The 26,517-nt window shown below is 45.4% G+C and overlaps 1 protein-coding gene across 1 annotated transcript in view; it reads left to right on the top strand.

Annotated features, from left to right (window-relative positions):
* HTR4 (5-hydroxytryptamine receptor 4) overlaps positions 1–26,517 on the top strand; it is a 142,107-nt gene that overhangs the window by 81,061 nt on the left and 34,529 nt on the right. The window contains exons 5-6 of the mRNA XM_074838983.1: positions 1,182–1,335; positions 3,302–3,870. Coding sequence (XP_074695084.1) covers positions 1,182–1,335; positions 3,302–3,870 — 723 coding nt within the window. The remainder of the gene's footprint in view (positions 1–1,181; positions 1,336–3,301; positions 3,871–26,517) is intronic.

Below are 26,517 nucleotides of genomic sequence, written 5' to 3' on the forward strand. Positions count from 1 at the left end.
ACCACACCTACCATCATTATTCATTCACTAAGAAAATGTATTCGTCAGGTACATAGCTGAATGATATATTTAGTTATTTAGAAGACCTGAGAATTTATGGACACTCCTGTGTTTCTGGACCCCAGTTCCCTCTCGCAGCTGTGGGGACATCAGTACTGGCCAGTTTCTACAAAGTGTGCTGAAATCCAAAAATCTAAAGATCGAAAATATTTGACTGGGAACCTGAGATAGACCTTCAGGTCAGGACCACCAAAAATCTGCAACAGGATGATATGGTTGCTGATCTGCTATGCTTATGGGCATATTTTAATTTCAGAGCAAGGAGATTTCCCGTTTTAGGTTTGATACACCTTCCTGATGTAGAAATTTGCTAGCAGGTGGGTAGCACAGGGACCAAACAAACAGAATCTCTTTGAGATGACATTTTTAGTTGTCATAGCCAGTTGTTATTCTAAGAGCAGGGACCTGTTGTACAATGAATATGTTGGATGGATCAGGAGGAGAAAGGAAAGCACAGGGCACATCCCCTTGACAGTGAAAAGACTAGAAGCCTGGTGCAGACATTTGCCCTGTCCTTGTGGCAGAAGGTTAAAGCCCAGCTGGACAAGAGGCTGATTCCTGGGAGGTAGAAAGGGAGCTTGGTTATGGAAAAACACACTTCATTTTACTGACATTTTCACAGCTTTGAAACACTTTGTTAATTTGCAATAACACCTTTTGCAGTCTTGTCAAAATAAGTGTCCATTGCAGTTAGGAAAACCCCAACATTTACTCAGTTATGGCTAAATGGAAGGAAGGTGGACTCATTCATCGTGGTAAGGAGGGTGTAGACAGCTTTGTGACTAAGTGCAGAGGGAGAGGAGGGCTGAATATGAAGTCACTCCCTTGCTCTGCAACCTCAGACAAACCACAGCATTAATCTGTGCCTCATTTTCCCTAGCTGGAAAACAAAATACTGGCTTTCCCCTGCAAGGCACTATGAAACCTTATTTACTCATGCTGTGAAAATATCCTGAGCTCCTTGTGTGAGAGGCAGTCAATGGAAATAGGCTATAGACTTATTTTTTCTTTATTTTGAAGGGCAGGAGAAACAAGCTGGAGAAAATGCTTTACAGTTTTATTTTTGGAAGACATGAAAGTCGCCTTTGATGAAGGTTGTTCTCTCACTTTTCTCCTTGCAGGTACTATGCTATCTGCTGCCAGCCTCTGGTTTACAGAAACAAGATGACTCCATTGCGCATCGCCGTAATGCTTGGAGGGTGCTGGGTAATCCCGACTTTTATTTCTTTCCTCCCTATCATGCAAGGCTGGAATAGCATTGGCATCATTGATCTGGTGAGTGGCTAAGGAGGTACACCAACCTGCTATCAAATATATTTGGTGATGTATGTTCTTCTTTCAAAAGCAATATTCAGAGAAAAGAAGGCAAGAGAGGCTGAAGGAGAAGCTTCTTGTTATTGATGCACAGGGACTGCTGAATTTCTGGAGGGTGTCTTTCAGGGGGTTTGAAATGACTCTGTCCTGGAAGGACTGTCACAAAGACAGTGGTGGCTCTGGGAGAGAATTTTACCTACGTCTACTAATCAGTTCAGTGAGTAGTCCTTTGAAAGGACAAGCCCCAGCTGGTTCCCAATGGTCACCTCAGGAGTCCTCGGTTCCCTTTGGCCTCTGCAGCTCTTGGGGAGTGCTGGCCACTGCTGGCTGAGCCCGATGGTCCTTCCTTGCCGTACTAACGATGTTTGGAGAGCTGGGAAACCCAGAGTTCCCCAGAAGGAATGATGCTTTGGGCCAGTCCCATCAATATCCCCTGTCTTGGTGTGAGCCTTGAAGGTGGGGGAGAAGATGAAGTTCCCCCATACAAGTGATTTCAGCAGGAGTCAGTTTCTCCCACCGCAGTCTGGCTGCACTTGCAGGATCCCATTTGCAGGGCAAGGAGTTAAGAGCTGCAGATCTGCTCTTCTTCCAAGCTGGAGATGCAGGGATTAAAAAATGGCAAACTGTGAAAGCACCTTATGTAGAAGAGCTTGTTTAAAGAAATGTGGCATCTTCTATGCCAAGTCTCAGTCAAGGAGATATGAATCTTTTTGGCTCATGGAGAATAACAGGTGCAAGCTGCCAAGCCTCTAGACAAGGTGATAAAGCCAAAATTGCTTCCAGACAAGCACGTTTAGGACATGCAGCTGGTAGAAAAGGGAGGTGCGTTTTGTTTAACAAACCATGTCAGGTATCTGATTTCTTCCACTCATTTTTTGCCCCCACCTTTTCAGAAAAGACTTGACACCCATCTGTCTGTACCAGACTTTCTAAACACCAGTGCAAGCCCTGCCCTTCCTTGTAGCTTGCTGGCGTTCGCTGTGCAGATTTCAGTAGATGCATGCTGAGAGGTAGTGCAAGGTTCAAACACCACCTAGTGAAAATGCTTCACAGTTTATTTTAGAGGTAAACATCCTTACTTGCTCAGTTTATATAAATAAATAAATTTAAATAAATAATTTAAATAATTTAATAAATAATTTTGATATTATAGTTTTGTATAGGAGACAGGGTTATTGTCTTGTTGGAGTAAACACCAGAAATTATGGGTCTGATGGATCTGCAGTGACATTGTTTTGTAGCAAGAATAGCCTCAGAGAAATGCTGTCTGTCCCTGTCATGCCCTCTGCTCCCCAAACTCACATGCAAGACCCCTTTCTTCCTCTGCTGTTTCTGTTTCCATCACAAGTCATTGACCAGATCTCAGCCTATAGACTCAACCTTCAGACTTCTCCTGACAGGGCTGCTGCCCACAGCCCCTGTGCCTGGGAAGCTCAGTGCCACCCCCAGCGTGGAGCTGCCTGCCAGATGCTGCAGCCCTGTCCCTTCCCTGTCCATCTAGTCCTTCTCTAATACCCCAGTGGGACTTGGCTGTGTGAAACTTGTGCATCCTTGGTGTAAAACCACAGCTTGACAGACAGAGCAGTGAGCACTGCAAAAAAGCACGTCAGGAAGTGAAGTTATTCCCCTTCGCTGTGTCTGAACTGGGAATTCACTGACCAGGTTGAGGCATGCTCTGGGATGCCGGAGCTGCAACATGGGCTGGTCCTGCAGACCTGGGGACCAGCAGGACTGGAGAGCCCCTGGTGTGAGCACAGACAGGAGAGGCAGCAGCGGGTAAGGCAGGTACCATTGATGGGAGAGGGGAGGGAGGAGAGAGAATTGGAATGCGGTGGTGAGGTATCCTAGCAAACAGAGTGCTGGTATCAGAGGAGCAATGCTGAACTTCTTTCCTTCTTTGTCCTTGTCCTTCCTCTCCCTGCCCCAGATCCAGCAAAGGCAGTTCAACAAGGCTTCCAACTCCACTTACTGCATATTCATGGTCAACAAGCCATACGCCATTACCTGCTCCGTGGTGGCCTTCTACATTCCCTTCCTCTTGATGGTGCTGGCCTACTACCGCATCTACGTCACGGCCAGGGAGCATGCCCGACAGATCCAGGTGCTGCAGCGTGCAGGGGCCCCCACTGACGGCCGGCAGCACCACCCGGACCAGCACAGCACGCACCGGATGAAGACTGAGACCAAAGCTGCCAAGACCCTGTGCATCATCATGGGGTGCTTCTGCCTGTGCTGGGCCCCCTTCTTTATCACAAACATAGTGGACCCTTTCATAAACTACACGGTGCCGGGAAAGCTGTGGACGGCTTTCCTGTGGCTGGGCTACATCAATTCAGGGTTGAACCCTTTCCTCTACGCCTTCCTGAACAAGTCTTTCAGACGTGCCTTCCTCATCATCCTGTGCTGTGGTGATGAGCGATACCGAAGGCCTTCCATCTTGGGGCAGACGGTCCCCTGTTCCACCACCACAATAAATGGATCAACTCATGTACTAAGGTGAGTGTTTCTCGGATGCTGTAAAATGCCCGGACTCATTAGAAAGAGTACTTCTGTAGAGGTTTTGTAAAGGATTGGTTTTCTTTGCATTTGAAATATCTGATGGATTAACTGTTTAAAAACAGAGAATGCTGGAGAAGTGTCCAGAAATCCTTAGGGGGCTCAAAAAACCTGGGTTTGTAGATAGTGTTGGCATGCACAGTTTCTCCAGAGGTGTGTTCAGGAAGGAGCTGGGACAATGCAGAAGTCATCTGTGCATTTTGGCAAGCACTGCTGTTTGGTCTGGGGGGAGCAACTTGACTGCACAGGGAGCACCTTGAGGGAAGCTGCCTACTCCGTCTTCTCTAGCAAAGGGATCCTGACCCCCATTGCCCCTTCTTAGGTTCTGCCTTTGTAGACCCACCGGCCACTGCTGCATCTTCTGAGCTAATGAGGGGCAAAGGATGAACTTCCCCAAATGCCTTGACCCTGCTGGGGCACTTCAATGGCTCTCTGCGAGGAGGGATACTTGCCATTGTGTTTTAGCAGTTCAGAAAATGCTGAGGTGTCTGCCTTTTACTGTAACCCAGTCAAAGCCTGCCCCTGTGCAAAGCAGTGGCACCCACCTCTGTGGGAGCCCTGGGAGCTGAGTGTGCCTCACACGGGCTACAGAACATAGTCCTGGTGGTTGGCAGTTTGAGGTCCCAGTGCATTTGAACCCCATGCCTCACACACTCCACCTTTCACTGAGTACCACAGTGTGTTCATTGCAAGAGAGAGTGTGTGGGCTGTGCACTGTGGGGGTACAGAGGGGTTTGGAGGGCTCTGTGGTATCAGGCACTCTCTGCTGTCTTCTTCTCCCTGAGCAGAGAGGTGGGAGGCAGAGCATGGGAGGAAGACAGGGAAGAACAATTATCTCCCATAATATCAGAACAAACTGCAATCTTTAAAAAAAACCATAGGTATTTCTATGCAACTGTCTAGAGGAGATTTGGTTCTTTTGGTAGATGAATTCATGGCTCTTCACATGCAGATGAGGGCTTGGTAACCATGTCTGTGTTCAGAGCTGAACCCATCCAGAGACTAAATCAGACACTGAGCACTTCCTAGCTGAGTCTGATCTGCTGGTTGCCAGCTCCCTTCTGCAATGATCTCTGAAGCTTTGGAAAGAATCCTGAGCCGTATAATGGATGGGAGATGAGGCAGGTCTTGTCACTACCTTAAGATAGACCTCTCAAGCTTTTTAAGTCATGAAGGACATTACAACGTATTTACCTTCTGCTGATTAAAAATTGTTTGGGGGCTGTGGTCCCAGAGCCTTCTGTCTGTGATGGATGCGTGCTTTGCTCAGCCTGGGTTTCTATCGGAGTCGTGCTCCCGGGACAAGCCAGATGCTCCTCTGCTGCAGTTAGGAGGATTGAGAGAGCAGCCCTTGTTGGATGCAGTGCACTATCCCGCAGTGAGCGAGCTGGTCCCTCTGGCTGGGAAGCTGCAGGGGCAAATGCTGGAAATGCATCCCTGCATGGGGAGAAGGGAAGGAAGGGCTCTCTCCCATCCCTGGTTAACCGGGGCCAGCCCGGTGGCCTAAACACAAAGAAAGAGAGAGTGGTGTCTATTTTGGCTAGTAAGCACAGCAACAAGATACCTCTTGTTAATTATACAAGGCAAAGAGACAACAGGGAGCCTCTCTTAGGTGTGGGTTTGAGATGTGGAGGGCAGGGAGCACGTCAGCCCAGAAGGTGAATTGCTTCAGTCCGTGCTGATGTTTGACCTCCCAAGTGTTGCAGATGGCAATGCCAGTGCCTTCTCGTGTCTCCAAGTTGTCTTGCTGCTTTTGCACTGATTTATCTTGCTGTGAGACCTCATTGTCCTGCCTGTGCACTGTGGGACAGGCAGGCTCAGGCCCGTACTGCCCTGGGGATGCTGGATGGGGGAGATGGGCTCCCCAGCGAGTGAGCAGCCAGGGAGGCTTTGCACACCTCCAGGAGGGCTGAGCTGCTAGGGGTTTCTTTCATTCTGTGCTGAGTGTCCCTGAGCTGACAAACTCCTCATTCAGAGACTCTTTTTAAACAAATCGATGTCCCTGCAATGGCCAAAGCAAATGTGAAGAGTCACCTTCCCACCAAAGCTAGAGGTGGCCGTGGTCTTGGCCACCGTGGCCAACTGGGGAGGCTCTGGTGGGCTGCAGTAAATGGTGGATCCCAGCACGGAGATGAGATAAGGCTTTCCTCATTTCCAGCTTCTCCCTCCCACTTGTACCACTCTGCTCCCACACACAAGTTATCCATGGAAAAGTATAACAATCCTGTCAGTCTAGTTGTAACAGCTATTGCAAGAGGCCCCATAAGAACCAAATCTGCACAGGGCATCTTGTCCACTTCTAGCCTTTATGAGTACTTTTATGGATAAGAGCACGTTGCCTCTCTTCAACATAGTACATGTACAAGTCAGATTATCTCCTGCCTTTCCAATATCGCTCCAGCTCTGCAGAAGACACTTACTCCTGCTGCCACATCCCCTCCTCCCTCTGCATGTCAGAGGGATGCGGCTCTGCACATCAGCACTTCAGAGAGCAATTATTTTCTCTTTTCCTCAGCTTTGTAACTGATGAGAAAAGCGTGACTTCTTTCCCTGCTGCAGATTATGCACTGATGATGATATAGGTGTGGGGATTAAAGCAAAACCAACTAATTGTAGTCTTTGGATAGTTAATCTCACCTGAGGAACTTTTATTTCTTCAGTGCTTCTCTCTTAAATGAAAAAAAGGTTGGACCCAGCATGGCTGGAAGAGAAATTTAGTGAGGCAGGTTCTCTCAAGATGTAATGTACATTTCTTTACTAGCTTGGAAATACAAGGGGTTTGTGCACAGCAGCTGAAATACCGAAACCTTCCTGTATGAGTTGGCTTCATACCAACCCAACTGAGAAGCTGCACAGGGGCTGGACCTGGTTCACACACTTCTTTTCCAACCTCAAATCTGTTTCTTCCTGACCAAGAGCTTCTGCAAATGGGGAAGTTGCGCAAGTGGGATTTTACAGCTGCTTTTTGTACCCTGGCAGTGAGAGCACTGAAGAGAAGGACAGACCTTGTGCTGAATCTAGGGCAGAGTTCCCCAAAACCCACAGAGATTTGCAATTTTGTATTAAACTGATGTGAGTCATTTAGCCTCAAAGGGAGTCAGGAGTGGTTGACAGTAGGTCTGGGATTTCTAATTCCTCTCCTCTTCCAATCTTGAGAAGATCCAAACTTTCCTTCAGCTCTACCTGTCCAAACCATTCTGTCCTTGCTCAGAATCATCTCATCGGTGCATTAGCAAGTGCAAGAATATGTTTGTCACTGTTAAAATTCAGGCTTGTGCTCTTGGATGCACCTGACCTGTGAGAGTGCCTTCCAGGAAAGAAAGGCATTTCATCTTTTTTTCTTCTGATAACTTTAGTGTCATAATGTTCTGACATTCCCATTTTGGGATTTTTCACATTTATATTAGGAATGGGAAAAAAAGAAGAAGGAGAAGCAGAGTGCAGTGAGAAGAGGCAGATGCCCTCACCACACACAGACTGAGAGACCGCTTGGGAGACAGTTCTCATTCCTTTTATTTTTCAAGTGATCTGTGAAGACTGTGGTGCTCTGGGTGTCCCAGACAGGGAGAGACTTTTTACAGCACACCTGGGGCCAGACACAACCACAGTGGCGATGGGGCAAGGGAGCAGACTGCACAATGGCTCGACCATGATATGAGGGTGACCACGGCTTTCTTAATCCCCTGGCAACCACCCCACTTCATCCCTAAATTATGAACCAGAAGATGGGGAAAGGATTTCCTGTCACCCATTTTGTTCTTGAACTTGCCATCAGCTGGTGTGAGAGACACCTATTCCTTGGGCGGGGTAAGATGTGGCACAAAATGTGTTTTGAAGATGTCACGAACAGCCAGGAGATAGGATTTGGTTAGAGCTGGATCTATGTGTACGATGGGAAAGAATATTAGAATTAAATATTCAGCTTTCACAGAAAATTTTGATTTGCCTGTTTTCCAGGTTTGCTTTCTGCAAGTGTAGGAATTGCCAGAACCTCTTTTTTTTCCCCCTGGATATTCACCTATTTCAATTCTGCTGTGTATCATCAACTGCAAAATTCAGGCAGGACACACGCAAATGGTGAATTGAAATCTGCAGGTGTGGCTACAATCCGAAATTCATGCCCTATTCATTTTCAATGGCTGAGATTGCAACTCACATGTCATATACAAAGGTTTGTTTCCCTGGCTGCAGCACAAATTGTGTAATTCATTATAAATATTTGCAATTCATAGTTCTAATAACCTGTGGTTTGGAATATCATTCATTGAGAGGACTTGGGAATTGTTCTGAATAATGAGTGGATAGGAGAATTTACAATGAGCACTCAACTAACGTATGGCAAAAATTAGTACAATAATTAACTGCAATAGATACGGGTTTCTGGATGGCTGTAGCATGTGTTCAGGAGTTCTGTGCACCATGAGACTGAAAGCAAAATGCCATAATCATCTGAAAAATGCTGTCTTCCCCTTTAAACATATTGCTTGCATATCTTTTGTCATGCATAGATATTTATTCAACACAAAACAACAAACTCATGCCTTCATGAATGATTAAACTCTCATACTGCACAAGTGGATGGGAACCCAGATCAGCATTGCTTGAATTCTTGGATAAAACAAGCTCTGAAATTTTGCCACAGCAAAGAAGATGACTTTGGGTAAAATATATCTGAGCAATGATCAGAGTAGACAAACTCTGGAGCATTTGGGTCAAGGAGGTCACTTTGGTGTATTCCCGATTTCCTCTCAGAAGTGCACTGTTCAGCACAGTACAGTGATTAGTCTGCTCAGGGAAAGCTACACTGACTGGTTTATTTGCTCATTTTCCATCACAGAGAGGTCTTCTCAGACAGAGCTGATGCCAATTTCATTTCTCCGAAGTAAAACACATCCTGATTTTCCTTTTAGAAGAGCCAAGAGAAACAAAGTGAAAAAAGAGAAGCATGCACCTTGGGGGCTGGAAGTTCATTGTCTTCATAGATACACAATTAAATAAATAACCCAATCAGCCCACTCTCATGTCAGCACTCTGAAGGTGCACAAAATGCTGGGAGAAGTGTGCAGTAAATCACTGTGTGCAGCCAGCACTCAGCACCAGAGCACTGCTGTGGACCCTTATTGGTCCCTATAGGGAACATGAGTAATTGTGCCAGTAAATCTCCTGAACTGCAGCGAGCCCCAGTGCTTCCTTGCTGCCATTCGAACAGGCAACGCAGCAACTTGGGTCTCCAGTGTTTAGAAATCTAGCAACTCCACAGCTTACAGATCTGTTGCAATAAGAATCCACCCTGGTTGTAGGGAAGAGAAGGTCAGAGCTGCCATGGAGCGAAGGAAGAAGTGATGTGTGCCTGTCGGTGATGCTTCCCCAAGGGCAGTGCACAGGGCTGGTCCTGTCCCATGGCTCAGTCCCCTCCCATAGAGCTGCCCCTCCTGGCACAAGCATACTGTGAAATGTCTGCTGTAATTTGAGAGGAGACCTGTCACAGCTCTGGCGGTGTCTGCGCAATGCCGGGAGCTCCACGGGTGCCCTGTGCACCCACTGCCCCTCTCCACACAGCAAGACCCTCCTGTTGCAGGGGTTTGACATGTGGGATTGGCAGGAGGGTCAGGGCTTGGGGGTGAATTTGCACCTGTGTTTAGCTTTGTGTTGCCACTTCCAGTCCATAAAGGCAAAGGTAGGAGCTCTTCCTTACTCCTCGCCTTGTCCTGGCCACGAGCTTTTGGGCTAGAGGCTACTACATACAGGCGGGGTGGATGAGCTGATGGCATTGCATTACTTTATGCAGCTTTAAAACAGTGAATAAGTTAAAGAGACTTTCCTCCTCTGTTTATGAGGTAGCTTTTACACAAAGACAAGCAGCCATCCTGAAAACTTCCTGGCTTTGCAAGGCTGCCAGCTCAGAGACCCATCTCCCCTTGCTCCTGGGGTCTCCCCGACACCCCAACATGGAGGATCCCACTGCCTGAGCAGCAGCTTGGGTGCTGCCTGCAGCAAATACGTATCAGGATGCCCAGATGCCCACTGCTGTGGAAGCAAAGCGATTTGCATCTTTTGAAAGATGATTTTGAATGACCATGCCTTTTCAACAGCTTGAATTTCACAAGGTCATTAACTCCATCAGTGCTCAGTCACCTCCTCACAGGTCAAATCCTGTCTGGCCAGGTGTCCCTGTGCCACCAAGCACCATCCCCTTCTCCTGCAGAGTTGTCTTCAGGGGAGCGGGAGCATTTGGTTGCTGTGGCGTGACAAATCCTCTGGCTGTTTCTGAGCTCCCAGGCTCAGAAGTGGCTTCACACGATGGGTTAAAGAGTGCTGTGGTTTCCCTGTGCAGCCAGGCAGTGGGTATGGGCTGAATCACGCAGCAGGTTCAGCACCCGGCGTGGGTCATTTCACTTGTGTTCATAAGGTGTGGATGGAGCGGCGATCCCATCCCACCTGTGATGGTGGGATTTTGTGGGCTGCAGTTGTGGCTTGACTCAGAAAACACAGAGTTACGCTGAGCTGCTTTCTGATGGAACTGGCAGGTCTCTCTCAAGGATCTGGGTTTACAAGTAAAATATCTCCTATTCTGCCTCCTCCTGTTCCTCTTATCTCTTATCCTTCCTTAGGCACTAGGACAGCCGCAGAGACTGCAGAGCTTCCCGAGACAGAATAACACACTTGCTGCCGGGGGTCGGAAGGCCCCGGTGGCTCCCGCCGCTCCTCCGCAGCAGCAGCAGCCGTGGGCTGGCACCAGCAGTGGGGGTCTCCCATCCCATCCCATCCCAGTCCACCCCAGTCCAGCCCAGCCCAGCCCAGCCAAGCCTCCAGCCGCCAGCCTGGCCAGCGCAGCCTCCCCTCGCCTGCCTCTTCGCCAGCTCTCCCCAGGCAGAGCCGTCCCTTGGCGTTTGGCAAGCCAAAAGCTCTCCCGGCACGGGTGCTTCGTCGGTGAAGGTGCATGTAGCCTCAGACGGGGGGGACACGTGCCTTCGTTATCGCATTTTCCCACGCGACAGAGCGGTGGCACCGGCAGAGGTGTTTTGGAGAAAGGAGGGACTGTGGCAGCAAGCGTGGGGGGACAGGTTGGGCACAGCCAGGGCAATATCTCAGCTCCTCCTGCTGAAGTCCCTAGAAAACATTTCAGTAGCATCAGAGAGGAATCTGAGCTCAGGTCTGCTGCTGCTACATGACGCTAAATATTCCTTCCCTGTGTTTTCTCTCTTTCTGTCTCACACATGTGCATGCAGTTGTGGAAACAACTAATCATGTAACCCAGAGGAAAGTTATTTCTGGAAGGGAGATGTTTACAGGCTGTGTTATCAGGGAGGTGTTACACCCTGCTCTGTTTGTGATGTTGGAAAGAGCACGGTGAGCCAGGGCTGCAGTGAGAATCTGGAATTCAGCTCCAGGCTGCAGCAGCAACGGGCCAGGCTGGGCAAGGAAGGGCTTTGGTGCTGCTTTAAAAAAAAAAGCAACAAATGAAAGAAAATGAGATATTTTGGTACAGACACAGCTTTTCTTGGACAAACTTCCAAAAGGCTCTGGTCTTCAGCTGGCCCAGAGGTGAAAGATTAAGGTTTAGCTTCCATCTCAGGGTGTCCTGACTGCCCTCAGCTTCAAAGCCAGCTATTTGCATTCCTCATTCACTCTGCTAGGCTGCCTGGAGGCTCCACCACATTAGTTGAAACTCTCCCAGTGTTTCTGACAGGTTTTTTTTGGTTTTGCTCTTAAGGAGAAATAGACAAGCAGCAGGTAGGCACCTGGGTGTGCAGAACTCACAGACCTGGCAAGGGAGCAAAAAAACATCAATTACAAACATGCTGGTTTAGCTTGGTTTGACCAAATTTAAAATTGATGTGGAAGGGAATCTTCACTGTGACTCAGTTTTTAAACACAAAGGATGCACATCTTCAATTTAAAATTGATTTTTTTTTTAATTTTAGTACTAACTACAACATGAATACCCTTCAGATTTTTCTGTAGATGTTCAGTGATTTTTTTTTTTTTTATCACTAAAGTATCATTTGGAAAAGAATTTCAGAGGCAGGATTCTACTGCCCAAAGCTGTACAGTTATTTAGAACAAAATCAGGCCATTAGGGTTAAAATTTCTGACGGGCAGGAACTGCCTGGGAATTTTAATGGTCCTGCAAGATGGATCAGAGCTTTGACATATGTTACCATGTTCTTCAGTACAAGTTCATTAGCCCCAAGACAGATCATTCGGACTTGGTTTGCTCTTTCCTTCATTGCCTCATTGCTTGCTGTTTTCACACTGGATTTCCATAGGTCATTTTGGAGGCACAATGTAAGCAGCATATATTGCTGTGCTTGTGAGACTTGGAGCAATTACAGGCTGCTAAGCTTTAGGACATGTGTTGTAATTTCTCCAGCAGTCACCTTATTAACGGGACCAATAGGCAAGAACTTCACCCCTTTGTGAATGTGCTGATAAAGCACATTCCCTCTAAGTTCTTTTTAGGAAGTTTCTGAGCAAAAGCTTGAGAAACACAACCAGTGATGACATCCCCTGACATCTCTATCCCCTGCAATTTTTGCTTTTTAATGTAATTCCTCTTTTTGACAGGGGTTTAGTGGAAACTCCCCATTGTGAGACATAAATAATTTTTGTTTTCAGAGAAGCTGATGAAATACTGCTGAGGTGAAGCTAATATCTTTGTATATGTTCAGACTGGAATTTTGGTTTTTGTCCTTGATAGTAGGAATTTATTTTGCTCCATTTTAGCAAATAGATGCAAACAATCATGCTCCTGTGATTAAATTACTCTGATTAGCAGGCCTGTGGGCAGCCACCCTCAGCTGACTGTATCCTGCAGGCACATTATCACATTGCTCTGTGGTGACTGGAGGCCCTGAAGGAATGTCCTCTTCTGCACCTGGGAGGGCTCTGTCCTTAGGGACCGTCCAGTGCTTAGCAAGAGGCACAAGAGAATCTAATGAAATTTTTCATTTAATAGACATAAATCTGTTGGTGGACTTGACATTAATTGCAGTAGTGTCATTTTTCATCAGCTGCAGGTGTCTGGATGAGCAGTGCTGCCATGCTCGGGTGCTGTCTGGCAGCCCTTTTCCCCAGCCTCACACACTTCCCCTGTTACAAGTCTGCAAGCACAGCATTAGGCATGGCCAAAAGCCCACCCCACAGCATGAGCACTGCTGGAAGGGTAGCAAGCAAGTGGTCCCATGAGTCACTGGAGGCTGCTCTTCCCACCATGGTACAGAGCCATGACAAGGAGAGAAACCTCACGAGAGCTCTCTGTCCCAAGGCATGAAATATATAAAATAAAACTGCTCAAAAATTATGACTTCAGGGGTGACAAAGAGTATTTCCTTCAGTCTGGCACAGCCCCGGGGCTGAGCCCTTTGAGCAACACAACCAGAGATTGCTCAAGGTATGTTTTCCACTCCGATGATAGTTTCAGTTCAAGTTATCAGTTCCGCATGTCGGCAGGATCGGCACCGCGCAGCTCCATACCACAGCCCGAGCACGTCTGGCTTGCTTTGTCTAGCAAAATGGAGAGGGGATCTGATTGCTGTCTGTAAATACCAGGGTATTTAAGGGGGGTAAATACCAGGAAGGGAGAGGAGTTATTTAAACTAAGGAATAATGCTATCATAAGAACAAATGAATATAAAGTGGCCAGGAATAAATTTAAGGATGGAATTAGATGAACTGTCAATGTTAGGTTAGTGGCTGGACTAGGTGATCTTCAAGGTCTTTTCCAACCTAGATGATTCTGTGATTCTGTGTGATTCTGTGAAAGTTTCCAGCCATCATGGCAGTGATGGTTTGAAACAACCTCTTAGTAAGACAAGTGAGGGAAAAATGTCTAATTTTTAACAAGCTAAAGCTTGGTGAATTGACAGAAATCATCTCATTATATAGTATGACTGTGACAGCAGAAAACTTCCCCGGGAACACACAGAGCCTCACTTTGGCCTTAATTCTGGCTCTTGTGGAAACCAGAAGCAGAGCTGAACTGCTCCAGGTCTCGTTGATACCTGACCACACTGCCTATGTAAAGTGCAGCTTTCTCCCCCATCCTGCTGATTTTGCATCCATCAAAGAACATTGAGAGAAACAGAAGTTGTCCCTGTTTCCCAAAAGATGTCACAGGCTGGGTTCCTGTGCTTCCTACCTCACCTTTACCCTCTGGACAGCGGCTGCAGTGCAGAATTTCCCAATAGCTGGCAAGTGGACTTTTCAAGATCATAACCCTGTGGATCAGCAGCTTGGTATCCTGAGGTTGCCTCTGTCTCGTTCCCAGGATCTCGGTTTGGCACAAAATTCCACCCAAAGATAAATGGGAAGGAAAAACAATGTGCATACATGATAGTGCTCAGACTGTTTGATATAGAATATGACACAAAAAATCTGAAAAGACAGGGTAATGTCCCTGGTAGTGTTACCACTGGTAAACATGAGATTATGGAAGGTAGATCTCAATTCTCCAAACTAATCTTGTGAGGCTGCAGTTTGCAAGGTGTGACACGTTTGACTTGGTACCTACATCAGCATGGCAAGTATTAACTAGAACACCCCCTTAGTTTGTAAATCATAATAAAATTACCATCTTCTAGCAGGTGTATTTGTAGTCAGACTTCTTAAGGAACAGGTCTTGGCCATATTTGCTTTTAATCTCCTCTCTGGAGAAGAAAAATAATTGCTGATAACATATGCAGATAGTACAAGACTAACATTAATAACAGCAAGCAGCACAGGGCTACTCTGCGCTCTGAATTACTTGGTTAACTGAGCGCAAGGGAAATGTTTCCAGAGAGTTACAGAAACGTGGTCTTTATGGCTGTGCCTCTTGGCATGCTGAACACCACCCCAGACCACAGGCTAAGCTAATAAACAGCCAGTGTGAAACAGGCTTCGATGCTGAACATCCGCTCCCAGTTGATACTGAGGCTGAAGGGTGGAGGGGGCTGTTCCTGCAGACACGAGCCGGTGCTGCCCACGTACCCAGCGCAGGCAGGGCTGGCAGTGGGGCACCGTGCTCCGGAAGGAGGCTGGAAAAAATGAAGTGTGAGTAAAGATTTCAAAAAGAGGCTGTAACAAAATAGTCCTGGCACATGAACTTTTTATCTTGTACTAGAGAAGACAGAGGGATCAGTGTCTGTTTGGGTACAGAAATCTAATGCACAGATGTGTAGCAAGGGAAAGACCTGGAAGTTTAAAGTGCACTAACTTGCTTTAGAAACATAATGTTAATATGTTTAGAAACATAGTGTTTTAACAGTGAAAATCATAAGCCATGATAACAGATTATCATACACAGTTTTCTACCCCTAGAAATTTAAGATTGAAGATTGGCTTTCTTTGTAATAACCTCTCTAGTTCAAGAACAGGTATTGAACACAAAGCAAGAGTGAGTTCAGGGAAGACCTGCAGCCTGTTTTGTTCAGGACATACTGGGTGATGACAAGGGTCTCTGCTGGTTGAGTGACCTGGTCTCCACTACAAGGATGTCCCCAGCCCCTTTGCTTTCAATCAATTGCTTTGTTGTGCTAGCACTGAGGGCACCCAGCCAGGAGCCAGTTCACCATTTTGCTGGGTGCTGCACAATTTCAGAGGGGAAAGGTAGCTCAAACCCTGGCAGCCATGTCCAGGACAAGCGAGGGGCAGTTGGGGGCAGCTGGGGAGCAGAGGGATACCACACCGCACTGAGCTGGCAGGCCAGACCATGGCCTAAGCTGATCAGCTCTCGGTAGTGTGGAGCTTTGTAAGTAGCCAGAGTATTTCATTGCAGTCTGGTGGGGGTGATGAGTTTAAGAAAGGAGAAGACAACTTCTGCCTCTGTCCTTGAAGTATTAGCAGAGGCAGCACAAGTGTATTGGTTTGCACTCAGTTCAGCACAAGTGTTCTCAGTGACCTTGAAATAACCTCTGTTACTTCTCTAAATACATTTCTTTTGTGCCTTTGCTCTTATTTCCCAGTTTCTTCTTCAGAGTGGGTATGTGCTGGCAGGTACAGTACACACAACAGATGTCTCATCTCATTCTGCCGTTTAAATCTAGGCTGGACAAAGGAGTTAAAAATAGTATAGGGGGACAATCTTGTACCAGGGAAAAGGCTCAGACTGGGGAATTAGAGTACAGCACTTATTAGGTCTTCCCATTTGCTAATGTTGTTAATCTTAGTCAAGAGATAATTTGATTTTCACTGAAATTTCATTAGCTGCAAACCTGAAAAGGTATTCTGTAAAAATATAGGAGTTCATTAGGCTCAATAACAACTAAAAAAAGAGTTTTGTAATTTCTTGGAGGAGCTTACTTGTAATTTTTTATGAAGCTTTGCCAATATTTACAATCAAACTTATGTTCCAACTTCCCTGGCATGATTTTACAACTTGGCATCAGTCTTCTCCACAGTAACAGCCTTCTAATGTAACATTCACAAATACTGTGACTGGGAGTTGTGAAGGATCACGAGCAGGACACAGAGAGCTATAAATATCAGGAGGTACATGATAGCTCAAACAGGAGATACAGGCTGAGTCAGGAAGTGCAGGGTGAGATTATACACTCTGCTGTGCAAGAGCAGAGAAGCCCTTGGGTCAGGAAATCTAGATGTTCCACAACAGCAGAAGATATCACCATAAAAATAGAGTTGCACACATGGCAAAGTGCTTGGCCGTGTGTTGCTCTGTGAAGTATCAAACAACCTACAAACTAAAAGATGGGACATCATCATCTGCACAACTGTCTTGTCCTTCCTTTCCCCTCTCCCTCATCTGAAGAAAGGTGTGTGTATTTCTGTATCTTCTGACTTCTACAAACAGGTGACTGCACAGGGCACCCTGTCACAGCTGGTGGCACACAAAGCTCCCCCAGGCAGCTGATGTGCTGCCCACAGAGGCTGAATCCACCCTGGACAGAAGCACTTGCAATGGCCAGGACATACATCTAGCATGGCAGCGCACACAGGGATGTGTGGAGGGCAAAGCAGCTGCAGCCACAGCCAGGCTGGTGAGAAGCTGCAGTAAGGGCTCCTTCCCTTCCCATCACTGTCCAGCTGCTTCCCCATGACGACTGTCTGTGCCCACCTTCCACCGATGCTCCCATTGCCAAGCCTCGGACCACTCGACCTTGTCAGCTCTCCTCCAGCAGCTTGCTTCTCACTGTCGAAGCGCAAGGGTTAAAAAGGGAAACTGGGGAGAAAGGGTAGAGAGCCAAGGCCAGTGCTACAGCCCCGCTGAGTGCTTCAGCTAGTGAAAAATGCACACGCGCTTGCAGCTGTGCGTCAGTGGGAGCCAGTGCCAGCAGAGGTTTTGGCCCCTTTTACTTAACAGTGACACAGACACATCTCCAGGTTTTTTCTGTCAGACTGTCACCCCAGGGGAAGGGAGTGGGAGATGCTGGGCTGTTCAGCACCAAGTTGCCTTTGGGCTTCTGCTGCACAAACACCCCTGGGCAGGCATCGCAGGCGCTTCCCACATCATTTGAAATCCAAACATCAGAAAAAAGAATCCCAAAGGCCAAGAGCTGCAAAAGAGGAAGGAAGACTCCAGCACAGTCTGGAAAATAAAGAGCAGGATTTACACCATTAATTGAAGTCAGAAAAGCTGTGTGGGAGTGGGAGCTTATGGCAAGACATGGTAGTCGGGAGCCTCTCCAAAGCTGTGCTCACTGTCTAAGATACAGCCCCTGCTGTGCCCCTGTCGTGGTTTTGGGAAGGCAAAGCATGTTTGTGATTACTGAAGCAACCACCAGCGTTATCGCGTACAGTGTACCTCCAGCTTGCGTGGGGGCGGACTTGTTTTTTATTGTGGGTGTTTTTTAAAGCTATTGCTGAAGCCTTTCTTTGTATTTGTAAATGCAATAGACTTTTTATTGAGGTTGGGTTATCCCCAGGGTAGGAAGTCGAGACACTAATTTCTCTCAACTGTCATCTGTGAAGTCTGGGGTAAGTTTCTTCCTCCCACCCCTTCCCTTCTTTTTCTTTCCTAGGGATCTGTGCTAAATTTAAAAGCCGAACAGTTTTAAGATTCTTTTTTCTTTTCACACTTCAAAATTCTTCTGCAAAAAGGTTAAAGTCTAGGGAAGGGGCATGGAGTGACCTTGGCTCCCCTCCCCTGCTCAGCATCACACCAGCTCCCTGGGACGATGAAGTGCTGCTGGCACCATGTCAGTCTGTGCGGGCAGTGTGTGTGTGCCCGTTGCCTCTTCTCTGGTCCTCCCTGACTGCACACTGGTCCCACCTGCCAGCCAAGCCCCACAAAACCCGCCACCAAAGCAAACTGCCTGTCCCCGTACAAACCAGCTCCTACGGGGACTCCTGCCCTTGGGTAAGCTGATGCTGGCATCTGCACTGCAGCCTGTGTCAGAGGAGGCTGGTACCTTCTTTTGCCCAAAAACCACTTGTCTTGCCAATAATCAGGACACTGCTGAAGCCTGGTACACGGCTCAGAAAATGCCTCACTAGAGGAAACTAAGAACTTTTGATAAGAGAAAAGCTTCTTCTAATTGTACCGAGTGAAATCAAGATACTTATCTTATTTCCTACAGAGGAAAGAGGGGATTAGGGTTTTGAAATACCACAGTTTCCTTCAATTTTAGTAAGGTAATCTCTTTCAATATGTCTGTATATTGGAAAAAGATATTAGAGCTAAGATAAACCCCTTTTTGTTACTTGGCTTAATACAAGATTCAAGATCAGAACTTCTCTTCTGTGTCTGTTTCTGGTAGGGAAGCCAAGGCACTGAAGGGCACCTTGAGCTTGGAAGTGACTGAAATACCAACTCATTTTTGTCTATTTTTAATTGCATGACTTGTGCTTTGGGTAATGAAGGCAATTGATGTATTCTGGTGGGGCAGGATCCCAGTTAAGGCTTTCCTTCTAATCCGAGATTTGCTGTTCGTTGCCCTGGTTTATATCTCCCTAGGGAATGCCTAACCCCTGGTTCTGTGCCTCCCCATTTGTGGTATGACCCATATAATTTGGAGATTTTTGGGAAAGCCCTTTCTGCAGTGGGGATTTTGTACTCCGTGGGCCATCCAGGGAAGCTGGGCTCAGTCCAGTAACTCCAGGAGCTGCCGGGCTGCCCATGCCACCCCAGCTCAGCCCCATTTCTCTCTTCAAAGCCTCTCTTAATCTGCTTATTGTTTATGAAAAATGGAAACCAATCTGGTTTACAGATATTTGTGGTGATCCAGCTGACGGTAGCCCCTCCAGTGCTGTCAGAGGACAGTGCTAGAAGGAAGGGTGCCATTAAGAAAAGCAGAAGAGGGGAAGAAGCCACAGGGATGGCTAGTCCTGCTGCAGGTCAACATTTCTTCTCTGTGCAATTATTGTTGGGTTTCACTTCACTGTCTCTCTGATTCAAATGGAAACTTTAAGTAACTTACATTAATTGTTGTCTTTTCCAATTAAACCTCTCTGGTCTTTGACATGCATGACTGTTTCTCATTTCTCTCCGCTTTGCGCAGCCAGTTTGCATAATGAACAGTGTGTCACCAGCATTTTGCAATTGCTGGCTTGGAACAAGAACATGATTTCCATGCGGAGCCCTGGAGAGCTCTGACTGTGCTCTCCCAAAGGCTTCAGAAATGCCTCCCTTGCTGCAAAGTCCCAGCACCTACTGCCATTCTCCCATCCGCTTCCCTCCTGTCCAGCATCTGCAACTTTCCTTGAAGTCTCCTTTCCTCTCTCCTGCAAAAGATAGTGCAGGGAAACAGCAAGTGCATGAAGAATACAGGAAAGTCATCTGTCTGGTGAGACTCACTCAGTAAAGATGGGCTAGATTTCCACACATTTACTTTTCCATCCTTCTAGGTCTCCTGCCAGTAAAAGCAAGGAGCTCCTGCTTTGCACAAAGTGATTTGAATGGTAACTTTAATTGGTTTGGAGGACTTAATGAAAAAGCAGAACATTATCTGTTGGGAAGAGCTCTAAACTGATTTCACTTGAGTCTTTACCGATACGGAGCACCATTATTGGACTGCCTAATTTAATCCCAGCTCTGCTTCCTGAATCAACAATACAGTGCTAGGTATTTATTCAGGTTTATACACCTAAAGCAGAAGGCTTCTGCTGAAAAATGAATTCTCCCTCACGTAACCATATTTAGCTGAAGTTCTCAACAGCAATGCGCCCTGTGTTGGGAATACAGGACAGGCTGAATAGCTGGTGCTGGGAATGGTGTGATGAGATGGACAAAGATGTGTGTAGCTTATCTGCCTTCCAGCTGTAATTAGGAGTCCATTGCCCATTGCACTGGGAGCTGGGACCCGTTGCCCAGAGAGGAGCACTGCTGGCTATAGCACTGCGCTCCCTGCAGCTGGACTGCTTGACATCTCCTCCTGTCCCACGGCAAAGCCCAGACCTACTGAAAATATATCACTTAAATAATTGAATGCAACTTAAACAATTACATTTAGGTCAATACATACATCCCTCATAATACGTACTGACATACTGAATCTGATTCCAAGTCCTTTGGGACTCTCTCCATTCATCCCAGAGGGCCACAACAGGATTTAAAACTAATTTTGATACCTGAATAAATTCTGTTATGGGTAGCAGTTTACTACCCACCTACTTCCCTTCTGTTTCAGCTGCATAGCTCCCAACCAAGACCTTTGCACAGCTATGCTGAATGTGTTGGCCTGTTACCCTTCTCTCCAGAGATTAATATGTTTTATCAGTCAAAGTGTTTTTAGACAATGCATATCAGCATTTGCAAAGAGCTCCACATACCTTAGGGCTAGAAATGCTATATAAATCTAAGCAATTATTGTTATATTCTATTATTCAGTGTGGCAGAAGACATCTCTCAAACTCAGAGCTAATTGTTTAAGTGCATTTTAATTTTAGGTTAACTTCTTTTTTCATTTTTCAGTAACCCTCTTTCTTTTTGGTTGCTGTAGGAGAATTATATTAATCATATGCACCGCCTCTTTCTCTGTAAACTCACACTGTGGAAAAGCTTCCCCATTGCTGTAGTTAAAATTGTTTCTAAGGCTTTTGGTGTGTCTGTGGGAAAGAAAAGCCGTGTTATTCTCAAAACATTTTGGCTAGCTCTTTGGTTTCTCCAGGAAGGTGTCAAGGACTTTCAGTACATCTGCTGTGATTTGATTGCCTTTTACCATTTTGCCACTTTTTGGATCCTTAACTGTTGCCTGTATTTCCGATTGCTGGGTGGCTGCTAGTGCCAGCCTGCCTGGTTTACGTGCTTCATCGAATTCAGGTACCTGCTAAGCCTGCTGTGAGCCTGTCTGTGATTTCTGCTTGTGATTTCAGTTCTTAGTCAGCTGTAAGCATCTTTCCACCTTAAACTGCACATTTCAAAACAGTAAATTGGCCATTTTGAGGTTTTTGTTTTTATTTATTTGGCATAGCAAAGATTATAGTTGCTAACATCTGCTGCTCAGTATGCATTTGCATCTTGAATAGATGACCTGACCTGTGAATTGACACAGATGTGGTTTTATTTTGGTTTTGCCACCAGGAAAGATGCAATATTTCTTTACGTATGCCTTCAGGAGTACATAATGTCTTACAAATGCTACATCAACCATTACATACAGCTGAGTAAGGCTATTCCTCCATTAACTGATGATTTCCAGTCCTTCTGCATTACTCCTTCTGTTCTTTGGCTATCACAGGCTACTTCAGCATTACTATCATCCATCACAGAAGACAGTATTTTTAAAATTCAGGTAGCCACATTTAGGAGGCAGTTCTGGAACTCATCTTTGTTCTTGTTGCTATGCTGTGCTTTATGGTTGCATCTTTATCAATGAGATTTATACCTGGCATATGATGCCTTCATTGATCACAACCCTGTCAATGGGGGATTCTTCTGGATTCTTCCTTTGACCCTATGTCTTCATTTAATTCTGATCAAATTACATGATTTCTCTTGCCTAAAGAGCTCATTGAACCACACATGTGGTTCTTACTTTCTCTTACTGATGACAAACTGTAGTCCTCTCCTTGGAGATGTACAAGCTCCTCAACATCCAAAGTCTTTTTCTTACATTGCAGGGATAAATCTGGATGTATTTTCTTACTACTGATGTCAAACCATCTGAAATCCTATAATCTGAAGACTGGTTTCACTATGAGCCTTCATATTTTGTAGGCATTGTAATCAGAAGAGTAATCATATCTTAACATGCAAGATTAGTAACTCCTGGCTGGAGGAACCTGTGACTGACACATGTCATAGTCCCAAGTCTATTTTAAAATTTCCAGAGACAAAGCAGATTCCTTACCCTCTGTAGGGAACACTTTCATGATTTCTAATAGCTTTCACTATTAGATGCTTTTTAAGTTCTGTTTCATCTTTAAAAATAAGTCTTTTTTTAATTTCTCCTGTTACATTCTGTTAATTCATTTACTAAAAATTTCTCTCTCTTGATGTTCATATCCATGGCTTCTTATACCCAAAGTCTACAAAGTAGTCAGTACAAAACAAGTTATCCATCCTCTATTTTACAAATTCATATTTGAATTTAACCTATAAACACTACTTCAAATTCATAACCTATGAACTTCCCAAGAGGTCACTGAAGCATAGGAAATGTTACTGGCACGCTCCGTATCAAGTGTAATTAACTGCACTGTGAGATGCCAAAATAAGGAAGGAGGCTGCAATCTCTGTGCAGCTGGAGTGAACTTTTTGTAGCAATGTCTTCTATTCTGTATGAATTTAGCTTCTTAGGGTCCAGAGGCAACAGGTGAGCAGGAACAGCATAACAGATCCAAGTGTGAAGGGTATTTGAAGGGTATTACAAGGCGCTGATCTACATTCAAAGCTCAGAGCTTTCCTGAGCAATGCTGGGAGGTTGTAACTGTGCCCTGCCAGGAGTCTGCTGCAGGGCTCCAGACCACCAGCAAGGAAGTTTGTGGGTGGACTGATTTGTTTGGATTAGAAGAAATAGTATCTTCTGGAAGCTTAAGAGGTCTCTGCTGGTATCCCTGATGTCAATGGTAACTGATAAATCCACAGTGGGACTCAGCCGTCACTCTCTGTGGAGAAATGTGCATTTTTTTTCTGAAAGATCATTCTGAGGGAGCGATAACATGTAAACATCTGGTCATAAAGAGGCGGGCTACTTCCTCCACAGATGTCATATACTTGGATCAAAGTGACCTTCAGCATTTTCTATGTAAAATGTTTATAAATTAACTCTCAAGCACAGAGGCATTCTGACCGTGGAGGAGAAGTGGCGTAGGCACTGTCAGATGCAGAGCTGGCTGAAATTGCCTCAGTCTCATACTTCCACTGCAAAAAATGTGGGGATTTTTCAGAGGACAGCTCCAACAGTTTTCCCTTCTTCCTGTGGAATGTGTCCTATTAATAGAGTGAGGAGTTAACTAGCAGATAGACTCACTCATATTTTTCCTCTTTTACTTTCATCAGGGAAGGAAGACATGTTAGCTCCAGCTCAGTTTAGCTTTGTGTGCTTCCACATATAGCAGAGTCAGAGTCCTACCATGGAGTCTTTAGCTAGACTTTCTTTAAATTTAATTCCAGAAAACACAGACATGTTACAGGCACAGGTTTTGAAATGAGTTTTGCACAACAGAGCAATCCTTGGGATACAGCTGAGCTGTGTTACTTTTCCTTGCTTGAACAGTACTGTGCTGGAAAGCAGGAACACTGCTGTGGTCCATCCTGCATTCTTCCTTTTCTCTAATGTTGCTTTCCCTTGCAGAAGTCAAAATAACCATCTTGCTTTGTTAAACCTTTCTTGGCAGTGACTGAGCCAGTAGTTTCAAAGTCAATCAAGTCCCTCAAGGAAGCGTGTTGATTCTGTCTGACACTTGTTAAGTGTCACTGTCACTGACAGTCTTTGAAGACATGTTCTTGCAGACTTAACAGAAAGGATGTTAATTAGGCTGTTGATTTGTGTTATTCCGTAGGCCCATCAAATGCAGCACAGCACTTCAGTAACTAAAGAAGCACGTGGTACTAAAGAGCATTTAGCTTATAAAGTGCTATTTATTACCTGGGAAGAATGTCAGGTGTAAGCCAGTATTTGTTAGATGTTGTTGCAGCAGCCGTCGCTGCCTGCAGCAGCCTCCTTAAATGATGACATCAAATGCACCAGCACAGTGGGAATGCACTCTGAGCCTCGTGCAAGCAGTTGAAACACCTGCAAATGCTGCGACCTGTACTGTGAATCCAAGTGCAGCTGGATGCTTTTGCTTTCAAGATCATTAACTTTGTTCTAGTTCAGAAAGATGCTCTTCCAGGTCAGTTGTTGATCCTTTTGAAGCTAATAAGAGGTTTTGTTAATGAGTTCATTCAATCCCAGGAGGATTCAGTGTTACAAAGGACCACTGATCCATTGGTCACTAACCAAGCATTAGCTTGCCTATACCTGAAAACAGGCAGGTACTCACATGGCCCATAGCATCAGCCAAGCATTGGCATGACATTTGCAAGGGCATCAGCCTGCATTTTGTACTCTCCTGGAAGAAGGCAGGCCAAAGTAGCTTGGGAAACACCGCTGCAAAGACTAACCCTTTTTTCTGGATTGCTTTCTAAATCATTCAACACAAGTGTGTGAATGTTAGACTGCATTTAGCTTATCTTCATGTACGTCCACTTGTATGAAGGGAAAAACAAAAAGGTAGTTCACATCTCCTTACATCCCATCGTATTTTTTCTCCATTTTTGTGCTTTGCCTTGGTATTATGTCACACATCATATAATGTGACATACTCATAGGAGCATTATACTGCTCTGAAATCCTTACCTCTCTCAAAATGAAGTATAGAAATTCCTTTGGCCTCAAAGTCTCCAAAGGTCTGAGTCCTGGCAGCATTTTTTCTCCACTGAAGTGAAGCCACCTCTGGAAAGACATGTAACAGCTGTTTAAGTGCAAACCACAGTAATATGCTTTTTTTTAAGAAGTGAAAGAAACACAGTATGGATTTGTCACTTTGGAAGGAATGGAGGGATGCAGTGCTGCTACATGAAATAGAGCGTAGCCAAACAGGCAAACTTGAGTACTAGTACCAAAGAAAAGAAAAATCAAGAAGCTGGTCGTATCTTATGTTAATGTTATGTATGACTAATTTTATCATTGACTGATCTGTAATCTGCCCAGTAGTGCACAGAAACAGTAACAGTTTACACTAATGTATTAAATATATAATTTATTCAGTGAGATTCATGTCCTGTGGTGCTTTTTGACAAGTTTTTATAGCACTGTAGTTAGTATTTATTAGCAATAAAAGCACTTTATAACACTTTGTTACAATATTTGAGACAAGGACTGCACAAAGCACCTACTTCGTAGGCAAGAAAGCAATTACGAATGACACTTCAAGAAATGTTACCAAGAGATATTCAAAGAGCTCAGTTTCTTACCATCGACAACACAGCACCCGGCAATGGCACAGTGCTGTCAGCACAGAAGATGGGAACATTTGTTCAGCTCCACCCCAGCAGGAGTGTCACATCCACCTCCCCAGCAAGGAGATGCACCTTCTGCAGCACCTTGGCATTGCTGGAGCTCCCTCGTTAGGCACAGCCCCGTACAGCTTCTGTGGTCATACAGGAGTGAAGAAAACAGGATGCAAGAGAGAAGTCCTTAAAAAAACAGTCCAGAGAACTTAGGGAAATTATGCACTTCAGTTACACACCACTTCTTTTTCCATTTTTGAAAGAATCTTTGTTCTTCATAAATTTTAAAACAAGCCCATAAAAATCCTTTAAAATAAGCTGTGGGCTAAATTAATTTCCTTAAAAATCTCTTTCCCCTATGCATGAGTTCACATGGGTTTTCCTTGGAAGCTTTGGCTGTAAAATTGTGTATGCTTACCTTGGGCTTCTTACTGTCAGATTAATTAATGGTTGAGCAGTATGGGCTGCCATGCTCTCCTGGAGCTGTCCTACCTCACGTGCTCGTTTTGTTTGAAGTCAATGGGCGCACACAGACACACAGAGTTTTACAAGCAAATATTTCAGGGCGCCCCAGACTAAAGGACTTTGATTTTCAGCAGTGATTCTCCCTTTGGCTTCCAGTACTGACCTGGGTGCTGAGTGTTTTGGAAACACTTAGATCCTCATGATCTGCAAAATCCGTATATGTCTTTAAGTATAAAATACATATATTGGGAAGCAGCAGAGAAGCAGTTTTACAGAGACTAGTCTTTGAAATATTGCTCAGATAAGTCAGACATATATTAAGGGACAACCTTAAATTATACCCTCATGACATAAGGAAAGTTGTCTAATTCAGATGAATTTTTAGACGCCTGAAATTTCGTTTCTTTACCAATACAAATTCTCAGCTGTTGTTACCACAGGTTTTGTCAAACTATGACACAGGTAACACAAGCTCAGAGAGGCATCCCTTGTGGTTAAATTAGCCTTACAAAGCTTTTGTGCCCAAGCAGGATAATTTTCGGCTGTCAGTTATGTTCTCACTGCCACTGATGCTACTTGGCACCACTACTGTAGCCTCTTAAGCTAGTTCAGTGGCTTTTAGGGAAGGAAAAACAGGCCAGTCAAGCCAAATCCAAGTGTTTGTGTGTCAGAAACATGTCTCTCTTGTAGAGGCAGGCAGAGGTCTGAGATAGCCACAAGCCTGCAGTTACCTGGGGTTGGTAATCCCA

This window comes from Strix aluco, chromosome 13 (genome assembly GCF_031877795.1).
Source record: "Strix aluco isolate bStrAlu1 chromosome 13, bStrAlu1.hap1, whole genome shotgun sequence".
Lineage (NCBI taxonomy): Eukaryota > Metazoa > Chordata > Aves > Strigiformes > Strigidae > Strix > Strix aluco.